We start from the raw sequence: 18,052 nt of genomic DNA on the forward strand, positions 1-18,052 counted from the left end.
TCACTTGTCCCACGTGCTTCGAAACCAAAACGGTGTCTTGGTGGGGGCAGTCCCCTCCAATCACCAGGTTTTCTCGAACTCTTTATATTGATTTCAGAGAGGAAGGGAGAGGGAGGGAGAGAGAAACATTGATGGGAGAGAATCAATGATCCGCTGCCTCCTGCACGCCCCACACTGGGTGGAGCCCGCAACCCAGAATCGAACCGTGACCTCCGGGTTCATAGGTCGATGCTGGGGGGCACAAGCCCTTTCCTTTGCGCACCCCCTCCTGCGACAAACATAACGGGCTCGGGCCAAAGCCGCCTCCTCGGGGCGCCCTCTCCCCCCCCCCCCCAACCCTCCCACAGGTCTGAGCTGAGCTGGGCCATCGACAGGACGTAGGCCGCCGTCCGCTCCTGCCAGGCCTGGAAGCGGATTGGTGGGGAAGGCGTGGGAGGGGCGTGGCCTGTGAGCTACGGGGGCGGGGCCTGTGCGCGGCGGGGCGGGGCCTGTGCGCGGCGGGGCGGGGCCTGTGCGCGGCGGGGCGGGGCCTGTGCGCGGCGGCGCTCGAGGGGCGTCGGGAGCGCGGCGCGCAGGCGAAGGCGGCGGCGGCGGCGGCGGCCCGGGGAGGCGGTTGCTGCGCGCGGGACTCCGGTCGCTGTCTGAGGCGCAGGCGCCGGGACTCAGCCCGCCTCGGGCCGCGGCTCGCTGTGCGCTCGTCATGGCGGTCAGGCAGCGGCCTTTCCACCTGGTGGTGTTCGGTGCCTCTGGCTTCACCGGCCAGTTCGTGACCGAGGAGGTGGCCCGGGAGCAGATGGACCCGGAGGGGAGCTCCCGCCTGGCCTGGGCCGTGGCGGGCCGCTGCCGGGAGAAGCTGCAGCGAGTGCTGGAGAGGGCGGCCCAGAAACTGGGTAAAGGGGGCGGGCGACGCGGCCGGCGCCCCTCCTCCCGGCCCCGGGCTCCCCCTCCTCCCGGCCCGGGGCTCCCCCTCCTCCCGGCCCCGGGCTCCCCCTCCTCCCGGCCCGGGGCTCCCCCTCCCCCCGGCCCCGGGCTCCCCCTCCTCCCGGCCCCGGGCTCCCCCTCCTCCCGGCCCCGGGCTCCCCCTCCTCCCGGCCCCGGGCTCCCCCTCCTCCCGGCCCCGGGCTCCCCCTCCTCCCGGCCCGGGGCTCCCCCTCCCCCGCTGAGAAGCGGGTTTCTCTCCCCCTTTGGTTGTCCCAGGGCTTGGGGAGCCCCAGGCGGAGGGCCGGGACTTGGGTTTTCCTCCCGCCCCGTCGCCCTGAGCGGAGGCTCCGGCCGGCGTCTTCCAGGTTGTCCGCTCCTCGCCGGCCGTGGAGGGGGAGAGCCCGTGCCGCCGGCGCCCGCGGGGGCCTTTGTTTGTTTTGCTCTGAGGGCCTCCCGGGGCCGCCGGCCGCCCAGGCCCTGCAGCGGTTCTCAACCTGTGGGTCGCGACCCCTTTGGCGGTCGAACGACCCCTGAGGGTCGCCTAAGACCATCCTGCATATCAGATATTTGCATGACGATTCATAACAGCAACATTAGAGTTATGAAGTAGCAACGAAAATAACTTTATGGTTGGGTCACAACCTGAGGAACTGTATTTAAAGGGCCAGAAGGTTGAGAACCTCTGAGGGCCGGGGGTGCAGCCGGGGGAGCGAGGGGCGGACCCCAGACCCCGGGCGGGGGCATTCATCTAGGACTCGGGGGCTTTAAGTTAGGCTTCGCCGCCCTTGCCTCCTGAGCTCTGGGTGTCCGGCATCCTGCCGTCCAGCTTTCATCTCACTTCTTTTATATTTTGTTACTGATTTCCGAGAGGGAGAGGAACAGCAAGGACGAGAGAGGATCACCCATCGGCCGCCTCCTGCACGCTCCAGCCCCCCCCCATGGAGCCCACAAACCGGGCACGTGCCCCCGCTGGGAACTGGACCCTGACCTCCTGGTCCAGGGTCCCCACTCAGCCACGGAGCCCCCCCACCTCCGTCCTTACCGTCCTGGTGGGGGTGTAGCGTGGGGTTTGCCCGTGGTCACTTCCGGAAGATGCCATCCTGCAGCTCTTCCTGCTGCTGCCCAGCTGGTGTGGCTCAGTGGTTTCGTCTCTGATGTTTCCCTCCCTCGCCCTTCCTCTCCGAAATCAGTAAAATAAATAGCTGTTGAGATTTTTTTTTAAAATAATAATACTTGGCAGAGGGGATGTCAGAATAATCTATTCAGTATACGGATGGTCGTAAAATCGTCATTTTACACAGGATAGTCGTCATTTACCCTTTACTTGTGTTAGATTTCTTTTTTGTTTTTTTAAGTCATGTTTTCAGTCACCGTTAGCATTAACTGCATTTTTCTCACAGCTTTTTCCTTTTCCTTTTTTTTTTTTTATTACCTGGCTAAAAACAGCTTTATCTTTTGTTTGAAGGGGAGGGTTAGCTTTCAGGATTTTGCTGTCAGTGATGCCTATAAGAAGATCTGGAGGATCTGATGCTGGATCGGGTTTATTTCTGATTTCAGGAAGACCGACGCTACCCTCTGAAGTTGGGATAATAATTTGTGACATCACTACTCCAGGCTCACTGGACGAAATGGCCAGACAGGCAACCATTGTCCTCAACTGTGTAGGACCAGTGAGTACTCAGCCCTCCTTTGTATTCGAACAGAGAACCTATTCACTGAGAGCAGCGTCTGTCCCAGCGGCATCTGCCGTGTCATATCCCAGAGGGTCCCGAGGGGGGGCCGTCACCCTTTATGGGGCGTTTTCACTTTGGTGATCAGCAGACAGACAGGACCAAAATCTCCTGAGACCGGCCAGCCCTCTGACTCAAGGAACTGTCTGCTGGGTTGTTTTGTTGGTTGGTTGTTACAGCTATCATTGGCAATCTTTTTTCCCCCCCCCTTTACTGTATGCTCCGTAAGTAAAAAATGTTGGAGCATGTTCTCCTACTATACTTTTTATTTATTATAAATTATTTTTCTGCATTACTATACAAATATTAGTTAAAAACATGTATAAAAATAGAGATTGAAAAAACTCATTCATTTGTTCAGGATTTATTGAATGCTTTTTATACAGGGGTGGGCAAAAGTAGGTTTACGGTCATTAATAAAGTAGGTTTACAAATTAACAATGCAAGAATAAACCCTGTGTTTAATGTACTCACAGCTATAAACCTATTGCCTGCCCCTGAATGTAAATGCATTAGTCTAGGTACCTGCAGCATAATGGTGAACAAAATAGAATCTCACAGAACTTACAATCCAGTGGGAGAGACAGAAAAATAAGGTTATCATGGTAGGTAGTGATAAATGCTTTGAAGAAAAATAAAGCTGAATAAGGAGATGAAGAGATGGGCAATCAGTGTCTATTGGATGGTCAGGGAAGATCTCTGAGTAATTGACATTTGCCTGGAGACCTGAGAGCTGAGGAAGTTAGCCATGTGAGTGTTTGAGGGGAGGTGTTCCGAGCAAGCCACGCACAGGGTGGAGTGTGAGGGGTGGCCGAGTTTAGAGTATATTTTAGAGTAGAGCCACCAGCTTTTGCTCTTGTACTAACTGGGTGTGAAAGGAGCACTTGGCTTGTGGAATGGTGTGTGTTGGGGACCCTGGCTGATCTGAGGAAGCCATCGCAATTAGCAGAACCCTGGAGCACCACGCATCTAGAAAATCATTTATAACTTAAAAAATGAAAGCAGGAAGGTTTGTCATCACATAAAAATGTAATTAAGACAGTGCTCATAGAAATCAAGACACTAACATTTTGATAGGTCTATGAGAGGTTTATGCAAATGTGAGGCAGTATTATTATCACACACAGTGATGCAATGTTTTGATGAGCTTTTAGGGTTATAAGTATGCATGATGCTCTATGTAACATGTTCTGGAGTAAAGCTATTCTACTCAGCTTATCTTTATTTTTTTTTTTTTTACAAGCTCTCTGTACTGTCTCAGAAGTTAGAAAACAAGTCATAATTCCTAGAATCTAATTTCCTGTTGACAGGTTATTTCCTTCCCCCGACTGCCGCCCCCGCTGCCCCCCGCCCCCCCCCCCCCCCCCCGAGAAAAAACAAATGATGGTCAAGTTTGCCAACCAGCATGAGGCACGGGAGGTCCAGTGCAGAGCCTCCTGGCCGCTCAGTTGATAGGCACTTTGGAACCAGCCCACAGAATTCTAAACTCTCCCATTTGTAGCATGTCTGAAAAATTACACACGGAGCACAAAGTTTGATAAAAATATATTTAAAACAAGCAGGAAAAAAATAGTTTGGGCCTTGAGGATAACTTTCATCATTCTTTTCACCAAGTAGAGTTAAAATTATACAGATCATGATTTCAAGTATCAACTTATAAAATGTGATAAATCAGAAAGCAAACAAGAGGACTCTTTTATTTTTTCAGAAAAATATATTTGCATTCAAATGTTCATATAAAAAGCATAAATTTTAAAAAGTTAAAATAATGTATTTAAGTTGTTTATTTAGATTTATCTCATTCTTTTTTTTTTTTAAATTAAATCTTTATTGTTCAGATTATTACATTTGTTCCTCTTTTTTCCCCCCATAACTCCCCTCCTCCTAGTTCCCGCCCCACCCTCCGCCCTCACTCCCCACCCACTGTCCTCATCCATAGGTGCACGATTTTTGTCCAGTCTCTTCCCGAATCTCCCACACCCCTTTCCCCCCCAAGAATAGTCAGTCCATTCCCTTTCTATGTCCCTGATTCTATTATAATCACCAGTTCATTCTGTTCATCAGATTATTTATTCACTTGATTCTTAGATTCACTTGTTGATAAATGCATATTTGTTGTTCATAATTTGTATCTTTACCTTTTTCTTCCTTTTCCTCTTCTTAAAGGATACCTTTCAGCATTTCATATAATCCTGGTTTGGTGGTGATGAGTTCCTTTAGCTTTTCCTTATCTGTGAAGCTCTTTATCTGACCTTCAATTCTGAATGATAGCTTTGCTGGATAAAGTAATCTTGGTTGTAGGTTCTTGGTATTCATCAGTTTGAATATTTCTTGCCATTCCCTTCTGGCCTGCAAAGTTTCTGTTGAGAAATCAGCTGACAGTCGTATGGGTATTCCCTTGTAGGTAACTGGGTTTCTTTCTCTTGCTGCTTTTAAGATTCTCTCTTTGTCTTTTGCTCTTGGCATTTTAATTATGATGTGTCTTGGTGTGGTCCTCTTTGGATTCCTTTTGTTTGGGGTTCTCCACGCTTCTTGGACCTGTAAGTCCATTTCTTTCACCAGGTGGGGGAAGTTTTCTGTCATTATTTCTTCAAATAGGTTTTCAATATCTTGCTCTCTCTCATCTTCTGGCACCCCTATAATTCTGATGTTGGTACGCTTGAAGCTGTCCCAGAGGCTCCTTACACTATCCTCGCATTTTTGGATTCTTTTTTCGTTTTGCTTTTCCCGTTGGGTGTTTTTTGCTTCCTCGCATTTCAAATCATTGACTTGATTCTTGCGCTCCTCTGGTCTGCTGTCGGGAGTCTGTATAATATTCGTTATTTCATTCCGTGTATGCTTAATTTCTAGTTGGTTCCCCAATATAACATCGAGGGTCTCATTAGATTTCTTGTAGATCTCATTAAGTTTATCGGCGGCTTCTAAACAGTTCTTGAGAGACCTTAAAAGTGTGGTTCTGAACTCTATATCTTCCATTGACAATTTTGTCCTGTTTCTTTGTCTCCGCATTTTGTTATGCTTCCTTGGTGCACCCCCTAGTGGTCTTTGTTCGCAGTCTTATAGTTAAACCTTGATTGTTGTAGCTAATCCCAGGGAGGGTTTGACCTCCAGGCCAAGTGGCTATGAGAATCAGCTGTGTCAGCAGTGAGAGAACTTCTGTCCTCTAGGGAGGTGCTAATCTAGCCTTTGCCTGAGGCTATCTGGCAAATGCCTCTGTGCAGGGCTTGGGTGGGGCGGGTCGCACAGGATCAACAGGGTGGGCTGGAGAGAGCAGTTATGGCGGCTCTCAGTCCTGTCCCCAGGGGCTCTGCCTCTCTGAGTCCCAGCACCCGCTGCAAAGCTGGGAGAGAAAGCTGCACTCGCTCTGACCGAAGCCAGACAGTCCCGCTTCTCCCGTTTGAGTCTGGGTCCCTAAAGACTCGCCTGTATCTGGAGCTCAGAGTCTGCGACTCCCTCCCGATTGAAAACGCCATCCGCGCCCTCCGCGCCCTCCGCACCTCAGAATTTGACTGCAGCACTGCGCCTCCTCTGAGTGTCTGTATGTGTTTCTCTTTCCTCCTAGTTGTAGGACTTCCACTCAGCCAGCGTTCCTGTGGTTCTGGGTGATGTCCCTTCCGTCTTTTAGTTTCACTTTTGAAGTAGTTGTTCAAAGCGGCAAACTCCGGCATTAACCTATGCCGCCATCCTAGATTTATCTCATTCTTAACTATCTTAGGTTCTCTAGTCCTTTGCTTGAATTACTCTCTTATATACACCTCCCGCCAGTGCCTTTGCCCTTTCCTCCCCAGTGCTCTGGAAAAAACCCGGTCCTGGTTATTCCGGATCTCTGCTTACTGTACCTGAGTGACCCAGCGTGGCTGGGAAAAGATGCCAACTGGTCCCACTTGAAATGCGTGACCTAAACCTCAGCACCTCCAGCAATTCTGCTCCATTCCTAGGCTGTTATTCTTTCTCCTACTCTTTGAAGCAGCAGTTTTTTGTTTTGTTCTGTTTTTTGTTAATCCACATCCAAGGATATTTTTCCATTGATTCTTAGAGAAAGTGGAAGGAAGTGGGAGGGACAGAGAGAGAAACATCGATGTGAGAGAGACACATTGATTGGTTGCCTCCTGCATGCTGGGGATTGAGCCTGCACCTGAAATACATGCCCTCTACTAGAATCTAACCCAGGACCCTTCTTTAGTCTGAGGGCCTGATGCTCTATCCATTGAGACAAATCGGCTAGGACCGAAGCAGCAGTTGTATAACTTTTTCCTCACACTTTAGCATCCTGTCCCTTTTTCCTCACTGTTTTCTGGTGATTTTAAAAACTATTTTATTGAATTTATTGGGGTGACATTGCTTAATAAAATCATGTGTTTTAAGTGTACAATTCTATAATACATCATCTGTGTATTTTACTGTGTTCACCACCCAAAATCAAGTCTCCTTCTGTCACCATTTATCCCCCACTTTACCCTCTTCTGCCTCCTCCACCCTCCCTTTCCTGATGGTAATCACCATATTGTTGTCTGTGTCTATGAGTTTGGAGGTTTGTTGTTGTTGATTTTTACTATGAAAATGGAAGCTGTCGGAACAGATGACATTCGGTGTTGATAGCATGGCAATCAGGGTCCTTCCTGATATGGCCCAAGTGTTTCTAGACTCATCACTTACATTCCCCTCGACTACCTGTGATTCGGGTATCCTGAACAGCCCCCTTTCTTACACCTTTGCATATCTTTCGGCTACTTTATTAATATTTGATTTCTTAATAATCAAGACTGTACTTCCAAACAGAATGGTATTTCATTCACTTAAGTTTCCTAAGTAAGAGTAAATTGTTGGTTTTCTCTATTCCCCCAGTACCGATTTTATGGAGAACCCGTAGTAAAAGCATGTATTGAAAATGGAACTAGCTGCATTGACATCTCTGGAGAACCTCAGGTATGTAAACTGAAACAAACCCACCAGAATTAATAGCCTAATTTTCTGTTAAGGTGGGAGCTATCTAATGCCATTTGGCAGACATTCTAGAAGGTGGTGACTCCTCCTTGGTGTTGAGAGATGGTGCTCCATTGCAGCTTCCAGGAGGGCATGGTGGTGAGGTTTAGCTTCAGTTTGCTGGGACTTTTTCCTGCCCTATGATCTGAATTAATTAAAATAGCTCTGAAAAATTCTTGGAATCTTATTTGGTATCTTTCATTATAAATTCCCTTTTTAAACTCAGACACCTTTACAACATTACAGAAAAATAAATGTAAAATCCCCTCAACCTAAAAACCTTAAATCATATTCATTGAATGCTTGCTACATGCCTGACAATGTGCTAAATAAACATCACATGTAACTTTTTACCATTCTTAGAAAGTAAGTATCATCTTTTTCCCTGTTTTATAGATGAGAAAATTAAACCTTAGGAAGGTTAAGTAACTTGTTCAGAGTCATGCAACTAGTAAGTAGAAAAACTAGGATTTGAATTGAGGTTTGCCTGACTGCAGGAAGTGATGTGTTCATAGCACTAAGCTACTTTAAAACTGTAACTCCTTTAAACTGTAACCTCTAGTCTTCTGATTACTACCATCAGTGTGCCAATATAGTACCTACTTAAAGTTTATTGATTGTTAATGTATATTGGAAAATACCAGGAAAGTATAAATTACCAAAGTTTATTCATGAAGAGGTAGGAAACACAAATGAAACAAAAGCAATTCCTATATTATTTAAAATATTCCAGAGCAAAGAAAATGGTGAAAAACTTGTTATCTCATAAGCTACCATAAAAGTAATATAAAAACCTAATAAAGATCCAGACATATAAAGAACTCTAAGTCATAATAAAAATTTAAATAATCTAATTAAAATGGGCAAAAGGATGAGAAGAGACAGATTTGTGCAGAAGAATTCCAAATAGCATGGCTCAGTGGTTGGACGTTGGTATGATCTAGGAGGTCATGGTTCTGGGCACATGCCCGGGTTGTGGGCTTGATCCCCAGTAGGGGGTATGCAGGGGGCAGCTGATAGATGATTCTCATCATTGATGTTACTCCCTCTCCCTTCCTCTCTCTGCAATCAATAAAAACATATAATTTTTAAAATTCCAAATACTTTATGTAGCTACTCTGCCCTCGGGAATTATGGGGGCATAATTCCTTGCTCCTAAGTGTGGGCCTTATAGTCACTTCCTTCCAAAGAATACAGTATGGAAAGGAGGGGGATAAATGAATAACATTACAGTGGACAAACCTGAAAAACACTTCCTCAGCTAGGTATTCAAGGTCAACATCAACAGTGATAAACTATTGATAGGATGTACTTTTGATATGATGTCATGACATGGCACCCTATACCCCATGGTCTTCCTTTCAAAAACCTATAACTCCAATCTCATCATGAGAAAAACTTGCAATAAATTCCAGTAGAGGGGCATTCTACAAAGTACCTGATCGATACTCTTCAAAACAGTCCAGTTCTTTTTTTTTTAATATATTTTATTGATTTTTCACAGAGAGGAAGGGAGTGAGATAGAGAGCTAGAAACATCGATGAGAGAGAAACATCGATCAGCTGCCTCCTGCACATCCTCCACCGGGAATGTGCCCGCAACCCAGGTACATGCCCTTGACCGGAATCGAACCCGGGACCTCTCAGTCCACAGGCCAACGCTCTATCCACTGAGCCAAACCGGTTTCGGCAAAAAACAGTCCAGTTCTTAAAAAACAGTCTGTCACAGTCAAAAGAAGCTTAAGGGGCATAACAGTAAATGTAATGTGTTATCCTGGCTGGAGTCCTGGAACAGAAAAACAACTTTAGGTAAAAGCTAAAGAATCTGAATGAAGTATGGACTTTGGTTAATGATAATGTATCAATTTTGCTTTATCAATTGTAACAAATAATGTAAAAGATGTACTGATAGCAGAAACTGAGTGGGTGGTATTTGGGAACTCTCCTACTTAACGTTTCTGTAAATCTAAAACTTTTTTAAAAATCAAGTTATTTTTATTTTATTTTATTTCTTTATTTTTAAAATATATTTTTATTTATTTCAGAGAGGAAGGGAGAGGGAGAGGAAGAGGGAGATAGAAACATCAATGATGGGAGAGAATCATTGATTGGCTGCCTTCTGCACTCTCCCTACTGGGGATTGAGTCAGCAACCTGGGCATGTGTCCTTGACTGGAATTGAACCTGGGACCCTTCAGTTCGCAGGCTGATGCTCTATCCACTGAGCCAAACCTGCTAGGGCTCAAGTAATTTTTAAAAACAGGCAAAGGGTTTGAATAGACATTGTTTCCTTCTCACATTCCCTCCTTTCCTGCCACTATTTTTCTATTATATGTATGCATGCATAGATAAGATCTGTAATGATGTTCATCTCAGTAATGTGATTTGGTGTAACTTTTTTTGCTTTCTTTATATTTTTTTGTGTTAATATGTGTTTTTATAAGAGGTATTACTTTTGCATTTACAAGTCATTCTGAAAAAGTAATAGTTTTAAGATCAGCATCTGGCACATGTGGTAAATGTTTGCTAAATAAATGAAAAACATGTTGACAGTTAATATTTCTCCACAGAGCCATATTGGTTAGCATTTTCAGAGGTTAGTTCTTTTGTCTTTAAAGGTAATCACTTAATAATGGTCGAGATGTTTCTATATAGCTCTGACTCAGACCTTTTGTCCTCAATTTTTAGTTTCTTGAACTAATGTATTGGAAGTATCATCAGAAAGCTGCAGAAAAAGGGGTTTATATCATTGGAAGCAGCGGCTTTGACTCCATTCCAGCAGATATGGGAGTAATATATACCAGCAATAAAATTAATGGTAATTATTAATTCACAATAGTTGAATTTAACAGTAGAAAGCCTTCATGTTTGCAGTTAATGATGAACTAAAATCTGGTTGATTGAGAAAAGAAATATCTATAAATGGGTAATGTTAAAACGCACACTTTGTCTTTAATATAGCTATGCTTATTATAAAATACTATTGACACTATCATTTTGTTTTTTAAGATATGGATAGTAGTGGAAGTGTTCTAAAGTGAAGAATTATCCATTCTCTCAATTTCTTTATGGTTACAGCTGTAGAATTTCTAGGAAAAAAATTTGGCAGCCATTATAAATTCAAATTTGCTTTGTTTAGGAATTAACACATTTTAAGTTATGATTTATATAGATATTATAGTTAAAGGTTTTAATTTTTTTAACCAACAAAGCTAGAAAGCATTGAACAAAGTTTTTGATATCTTTTTTTACCCCATTTATAAACTAGAGGCAATAATTCAAGAATAGAAAACATCATCAGTAGTTTGGTAAAACATGGAAATTACTAATATCATGCATATTTTAGAAGTATTCATTTAGAGAATGACCTAAAAAGAGAATTCCAGCACCACACAAACTGTTCTAGAGCTTAGAAAGATGAAAAGTGTTTCAGTTTATATTTAAACCTTAACTCTGAAACAAAGCCCAGCAAAGATAGCACACATAAAAAAAAAGAAAGCTAAAATCAATCTTGCTTGTGAAACAGGTTATAAAAAGAAAATGCTAAATAAAATTTTAATAAACATCGAGTGACATTTTATTTTATTTTATTTTATTAAATCTTTATTGTTCAGATTATTACAGTTGTTTCTCTTTTTTCCCCCCATAGTTCCCCTCCACCTGGTTCCCACCCCACCCTCTGCCCTTACAACCCCCCCACTGTCCTCATCCATAGGTGTACGATTTTTGTCCAGTCTCTTCCCGCACCCCCCACACTCCCCCCCCCCAAGAATAGTCAGTCCACTCCCTTTCTATGCCCCTGATTCTATTATAATCACCAGTTTATTCTGTTCATCAGATCATTTATTCACTTGATTTTCAGATTCACTTGTTGATAAATGTGTATTTGTTGTTCATAATTTGTATCTTTACCTTTTTCTTCTTCTTCCTCTTCTTAAAGGATACCTTTCAGCATTTCATATAATACTGGTTTGGTGGTGATGAACTCCTTTTGCTTTTTCTTATCTGTGAAGCTCTTTATCTGACCTTCAATTCTGAATGATAGCTTTGCTGGGTAAAGTAATCTTGGTTGTAGGTTCTTGCTATTCATCACTTTGAATATTTCTTGCCACTCCCTTCTGGCCTGCATAGTTTCTGTTGAGAAATCAGCTGACAGTCGTATGGGTACTCCCTTGTAGGTAACTGCCTGTTTTTCTCTTGCTGCTTTTAAGATTCTCTCTTTGTCTTTTGCTCTTGGCATTTTAATTATGATGTGTCTTGGTGTGGTCCTCTGTGGATTCCTTTTGGTTGGGGTTCTCTGCGCTTCCTGGACTTGTAAGTCTATATTTCTTTCACCAGGTAGGGGAAGTTTTCTGTCATTATATCTTCAAATAGGTTTTCAGTGTCTTGCCCTCTCTCTTCTTCTGGTACCCCCATAATTCGGATGTTGGTGCGCTTGAAGTTGTCCCAGAGGCTCCTTACACTATCTTCGTATTTTCGGATTCTTTTTTCTTTCTGTTTTTCCGGTTGGGTGTTTTTTGCTTCTTCGTATTTCAAATCTTTGACTTGATTCTTGCGATCCTCTAGTCTGTTGTTGGAACTCTGTATAATATTCTTTATTTCAGTCAGTGTGTGCTTAATTTCTAGTGGGTCCTTTATCACAACATCGAGGGTATCACTAGATTTCTTGAGGGTCTCACTAAATTTATCGGCGGTTTCTAGAAAATTCTTGAAAAACCTTATAAGTGTGGTTTTGAACTCTATATTCTGTAGTTTGCTTTCCTCCATTTCTGTCATTTGTGACCTGTTTTTTTGTCTTTGCATTTTGGCTGCTTCCCTGTGTTGATAAGTGGCTTTCTGTGCTAGGTGTCCTATAGGGCCCAGTGGCTTAGCCTCCCCAATTACGTGAGGTGGACACTCTTGGTGCACCCCTTTGTGGGCTTTGTGCACAGTCTTGTTGTAGTTAAGCCTTGATTGTTGTAGGTATCACTGGGAGGAATTGACCTCCAGGCCAGTTTTCTGTGAGAATCAGCTGTGTCTACAGTGGGAGAACTTCTGTGCTGGAGACACCCTTCTGGGGCAAGACTTGCTTCAGTGGGGCTTTGGTGCTCACTGAGTCTGCCCCCTGAGTGTGTCCCTTATGGATCTGAGGAGTTGTAATCTGGATGGTCCCACTCTGACCACTGGGTACACTGGCTCTTGGATCACTAAGGAGGTGCTAATTTAGCTCTGCCTGAGGCTACCCAGCAGGAGCTATGGAGAGATCTGCAGATTCCTCTTCTTTGCTTGGGGTTTGGAGGTGCCCAGATGAGGCCCAGCTGTGAAGCAATGCAAGTTGCTGTGGGGCCTTGGGCCTTCTTTTGGATGTTCTGGGTCTTTCTGACCCAGCTGCAGTTTGTTAGGTAATTTTAGATCTCAAAGGGCCAGGGCATTCATATGCAAAAGCCTCTGCGCACAGCTTGATTGGGGCGGGGTCTCAGGGAATCAACAGGGAGGAGCAAACAGCTATAGCTGATCCTCAGCCCTGCCCTAAGAGGCCCCACGTCTCAGTGTCCTAGTAATCGCTGCAAGCACCTCTGAGAGAAAGCCGCCCTGGAGTTCCGCCTGCTGCCAAACAGTCCAGTTTCTCCCTGTATGAGTCTGGGTCCCCAGAGACTCGCCCGGAACTGGAGTTCAGAGCAGTTGGGAGCTTGAGACTCCCTCCCAATTGAAAAAGACAACCGTGTCCTCAGTTGCCAGCCCTTTCCGTATGCGCCTCCGTACCTCTGCACTTTACTTCCACACCTCTTCTGAGTCTCAGTGTGCTTTTCTCTTTCCTTCTAGTTGTAGAATTTCCACTCAGCCAGCCTTCCTGTGGTTCTGGATGATGTCCGTTTTGTCTTTTAGTTGTATTTTTTTTAAAATATATTTTATTGATTTTTTACAGAGAGGAAGGGAGAGAGATGGAGAGTTAGAAACATCGATGGGAGAGAAACATCGATCAGCTGCCTCCTGCACATCTCCTACTGGGGATGTGCCCGCAACCCAGGTACATGCCCTTGGCCGGAATCGAACCTGGGAGCTTTCAGTCCGCAGGCCGACGCTGTATCCACTGAGCCAAACCGGTTTCGGCTAGTTGTATTTTTTATTTTTTTTTTATTTTTTTATTTTTTTTATTTTATTTTATTTTATTTTATTTTTAATTAAATCTTTATTGTTCAGATTATTACATTTGTTCCTTTTTTTTTCCCCCCATAACTCCCCTCCTCCCAGTTCCTGCCCCACCCTCCGCCCTCACTCCCCACCCACTGTCCTCATCCATAGGTGCACGATTTTTGTCCAGTCTCTTCCCACATCTCCCACACCCCTTTCCCCCCAAGAATAGTCAGTCCATTCCCTTTCTATGTCCCTGATTCTATTATAATCAACAGTTCATTCTGTTCATCAGATTATTTATTCGCTTGATTCTTAGATTCACTTGTTGATAGATGCATATTTGTTGTTCATAATTTGTATCTTTACCTTTTTCTTCCTCTTCCTCTTCTTAAAGGATACCTTTCAGCATTTCATATAATCCTGGTTTGGTGGTGATGAACTCCTTTAGCTTTTCCTTATCTGTGAAGCTCTTTATCTGACCTTCAATTCTGAATGATAGCTTTGCTGGATAAAGTAATCTTGGTTGTAGGTTCTTGCTATTCATCACTTTGAATATTTCTTGCCACTCCCTTCTGGCCTGCAAAGTTTCTGTTGAGAAATCAGCTGACAGTCGTATGGGTATTCCCTTGTAGGTAACTGAGTTTCTTTCTCTTGCTGTTTTTAAGATTCTCTCTTTATCTTTTGCTCTTGGCATTTTAATTATGATGTGTCTTGGTGTGGTTCTCTTTGGATTCCTTTTGTTTGGGGTTCTCCGAGCTTCTTGGACCTGTAAGTCCATTTCTTTCACCAGGTGGGGGAAGTTTTCTGTCATTATTTCTTCAAATAGGTTTTCAATATCTTGGTCTCTCTCATCTTCTGGCACCCCTATAATTCTGATGTTGGTACGCTTGAAGCTGTCCCAGAGGCTCCTTACACTATCCTCGCATTTTTGGATTCTTTTTTCATTTTGCTTTTCCGGTTGGATGTTTTTTGCTTCCTCGCATTTCAAATCATTGACTTGATTCTTGCGCTCCTCTGGTCTGCTGTCGGGCGTCTGTATAATATTCGTTATTTCAGTCTGTGTGTGCTTAATTTCTAGTTGGTTCCCCAATATACGATCCAGGGTCTTATTAGTTTTCGTGTAGATCTCATTAAGTTTATCGGCAGCTTCTAAACAGTTGTTGAGAGACCTTAAAAGTGTGGTTCTGAACTCTATTTCTTCCATTGGCAATTTTGTCCTGTTTCTTTGTCTCCGCATTTTGTTATGCTTCCTTGGTGCACCCCCTAGTGGTCTTTGTTCGCAGTCTTATAGATAAATCTTGATTGTTGTAGCTAATTCCAGGGAGGGTTTGACCTCCAGGCCAAGTGGCTATGAGAATCAGCTGTGTCAGCAGTGAGAGAACTTCTGTCCTCTAGGGAGGTGCTAATCTAGCCTTTGCCTGAGGCTATCCGGCAAATGCCTTTGCCTGAGGCTATCCGGCAAATGCCTCTGTGCAGGGCTTGGGCGGGGCGGGTCGCACAGGATCAACAGGGTGGGCCGGAGAGAGCAGTTATGGCGGCTCTCAGTCCTGTCCCAAGGGGCTCTGCCTCTCTGAGTCCCGGCACCCGCTGCAAAGCTCGGAGAGAAAGCTGCACTCGCTCTGACCGAAGCCAGACAGTCCCACTTCTCCCGTTTGAGTCTGGGTCCCTAAAGACTCGCCCGGATCTGGTGCTCAGAGTCTGCGACTCCCTCCCGATTGAAAACAACAACCGCGCCCTCCGCCGCCAGCCCGCTCCGCGCACTCCGCACCTCAGAATTTGACTTCAGCACTGCGCCTCCTCTGAGTGTCCGTATGCGTTTCTCTTTCCTCCTAGTTGTAGGACTTCCACTCAGCCAGCGTTCGTTCCTGTGGTTCTGGGTGATGTCCCTTCCGTTTTTTGGTTTCACTTTTGAAGTAGTTGTTCAAAGCAGCAAACTCTGGCGTTAACCTATGCCGCCATCTTGGTTCTTAGTTGTATTTTTTAAGTGGTTGTGTGAGGCAGCAATTTCAGGTGTTTACCTATGCTGCCATCTTAGTTTCAGCTCTCGAGTGACATTTTAGAAGAATAATATATCAAGATAGAGATTTATTAGAAAGTTACATAATCATCACATCAGAGTATCAGTGGTGAAAGCTATATGTCCATCTCAATAACTGATTAGAAAATTCATGTCATGTACTGATTATAGTTTTAGAAATTGAAGAATAGAATAATTTCTTAACATAATAAATGTCAGAGAGCAATAGCCAACCTCATACTTAATGATGCAACACTGGAACCATTCCCAATAAAAAAGAAAAACATGAATTGAACATCTTTAAAATATTTAGTCTTTCAATCCATACACCAGGTATGTCTGTATTGTTTTTTAAGTCTATAAAGTTTAGATGTTTTCTTCATGATAATCCTGCATATATCTTATTGAGGTTATTCCCAAATATTTAAAAGTTTTTGTTATTTTAAATAGGTCTTTTTTTTTCTTTTTAAGGGAGAGCTAATACTTTAAGGTGTGTGTAAAAACTTTTTTTCAGATACTAAAAGCTAGGAGTCAGAATTTTAACAATTATCCCAGCTGATTTTTGATGCAGGTCGTCCACATTTTATGGCATACAGCTTTACTGGTCCATTTTCTTTCCTAGGACGGATTAGATCACCGAGCCACATATTTAGGCTACGTTCTCCTAACAGCCCTTCCAGTCATCTCTGCTGTGATATCCCTTAATGATCTGTTCTTGGTTTTTGCCAGAGGTCAGACTACTGACATTTATGTGGCTATAATTCTCTCCTGCTGTCGCATCATCATTGATGACATGGTTCATTACTTTCTCAGTGGCATGTGGTACTCGGTAGTTTTCTAAGTACCATGTTTTAATTTTTTCTTGGAATTAAACCTAGGAACACTGTCTCCTATGAAATTGATATTTCATTTTTATCATATTTTGAGATTCAGCCCATTATGCTTTTCTTTTGTCTTACTGCTCTGGAGAATTTCAAAGATTAATTAAATACTTAATCACTGTGCCTATACATTAGTTCTCATGGTTACTATAATTGATTTCTCCCCTTTTTTCTGGTTTTGGTTTTCTATATTTACTTTATACTTATATTTTTATTCCATTTTAAAAGTCTTTAAGTATTTTATAAGTCATCACAAAGGCCATTTTGATAGGTTTTCTGTACATTAATTGTATGTTGCTATTGATAAGTATTCTTAAAAGCTGTCATATTGGAAAACCAAATAATTTCCATAGATGTACATTTCAGAACTATGTCCTGCTGGCCTTCTAGGATGAGTGAGCTAAATTGTTGCCTTATTGGGAGATTTTTAGTGTCAGTTTGAATACTAGCAAATATTTTGTCAGTACTCGCAGATAGAGTTTATGCCAAACTACTCTTTGTGACAATTTACCTGGTTCAGCTGCCTTTTAACTCTGTTTACAATAACATAGTAAAACTGTTACCAGTATTGATTTTCTGACTATATCAGCTGTAGGCTTAGTAAAAGCAGTCCCTAAATGAATTAGAATCGTTCATTGTTACTGTCTTGGCAAAATAGATTTTATTTGATTTTACATTGACCATTTTTCTACTCTTGTAGGTACTTTGACTGCGGTGGAAAGTTTCCTGACTATAAATTCAGGACCTGAGGTTAGTTTTCCTCTTTGTCAAGTGCTTTCTAAGTTAAAAAACATTTTGGAAATGATACATGCTTCTTAAAAAAATATTTAAATTAATTGAATTATACATATATTTGTACTTTTTAGTGTATGAAAGTCTCTGTGTTTAATTTTAAAAAATAAAGATACTAGATTGCCGAGAATTCCTTTGACCTAAGAATAGAATTTATTTTTAAAACAACTGCACAATTTGTTATATTAGAATGAATTCCCGTGATCCTAACTAACGTTTCTATGGTGGTTCTGCAATAAATTGGTGGTTGTCAGCCAAGACAGTTATCACCTTAGTGCATAGTCAGTGCATTTTATTATGTGCCTAACGGGGTTAGGTGCTTTTGTGGCCAAACAAGAAATGCATGATATAAATACATTTACAGTCTATTTCGGAACATAAGATAGTTGCCATTCTGGGAAGAGACCATGTTTGTGATAGTACTTTATTTTCAGTGGTGTCTAACGAGGCTTCCTAAGTATTTGTTCATTCCGCCCTGGCCATGTAGCTCAGTTGGTTAGATACACCAAGGTTGCAGGCTTTTATATGTATAGACTAGGGGCCCAGTGCATGAATTTGTGCACCTTGAAAGGAACTGTGGTGGGTACAGGGGCTGGTCTCAGCCCATCCTCTGCGC

At 43.3% G+C, this 18,052-nt stretch overlaps 1 protein-coding gene across 5 annotated transcripts in view; it reads left to right on the plus strand.

Moving 5' to 3' along the window:
* Window positions 1-540: 540 nt before the first annotated feature.
* Window positions 541-18,052, plus strand: part of SCCPDH (saccharopine dehydrogenase (putative)) — a 28,071-nt gene continuing 10,559 nt past the window's right edge. For 2 of the 5 annotated variants that reach the window (XM_059677623.1, XM_059677622.1), the window contains exons 1-5: window positions 541-890; window positions 2,479-2,591; window positions 7,497-7,577; window positions 10,321-10,450; window positions 17,345-17,394. In XM_059677623.1, the coding sequence (XP_059533606.1) occupies window positions 701-890; window positions 2,479-2,591; window positions 7,497-7,577; window positions 10,321-10,450; window positions 17,345-17,394 (564 nt within the window). In that variant the 5' untranslated portion in view covers window positions 541-700. The remainder of the gene's footprint in view (window positions 891-2,478; window positions 2,592-7,496; window positions 7,578-10,320; window positions 10,451-17,344; window positions 17,395-18,052) is intronic. The other 3 variants (XM_059677620.1, XM_059677619.1, XM_059677621.1) reach the window with 3 other exon arrangements.

The sequence above is a fragment of the Myotis daubentonii genome, chromosome 20 (assembly GCF_963259705.1).
Source record: "Myotis daubentonii chromosome 20, mMyoDau2.1, whole genome shotgun sequence".
Classification (NCBI taxonomy): Eukaryota; Metazoa; Chordata; class Mammalia; order Chiroptera; family Vespertilionidae; genus Myotis; species Myotis daubentonii.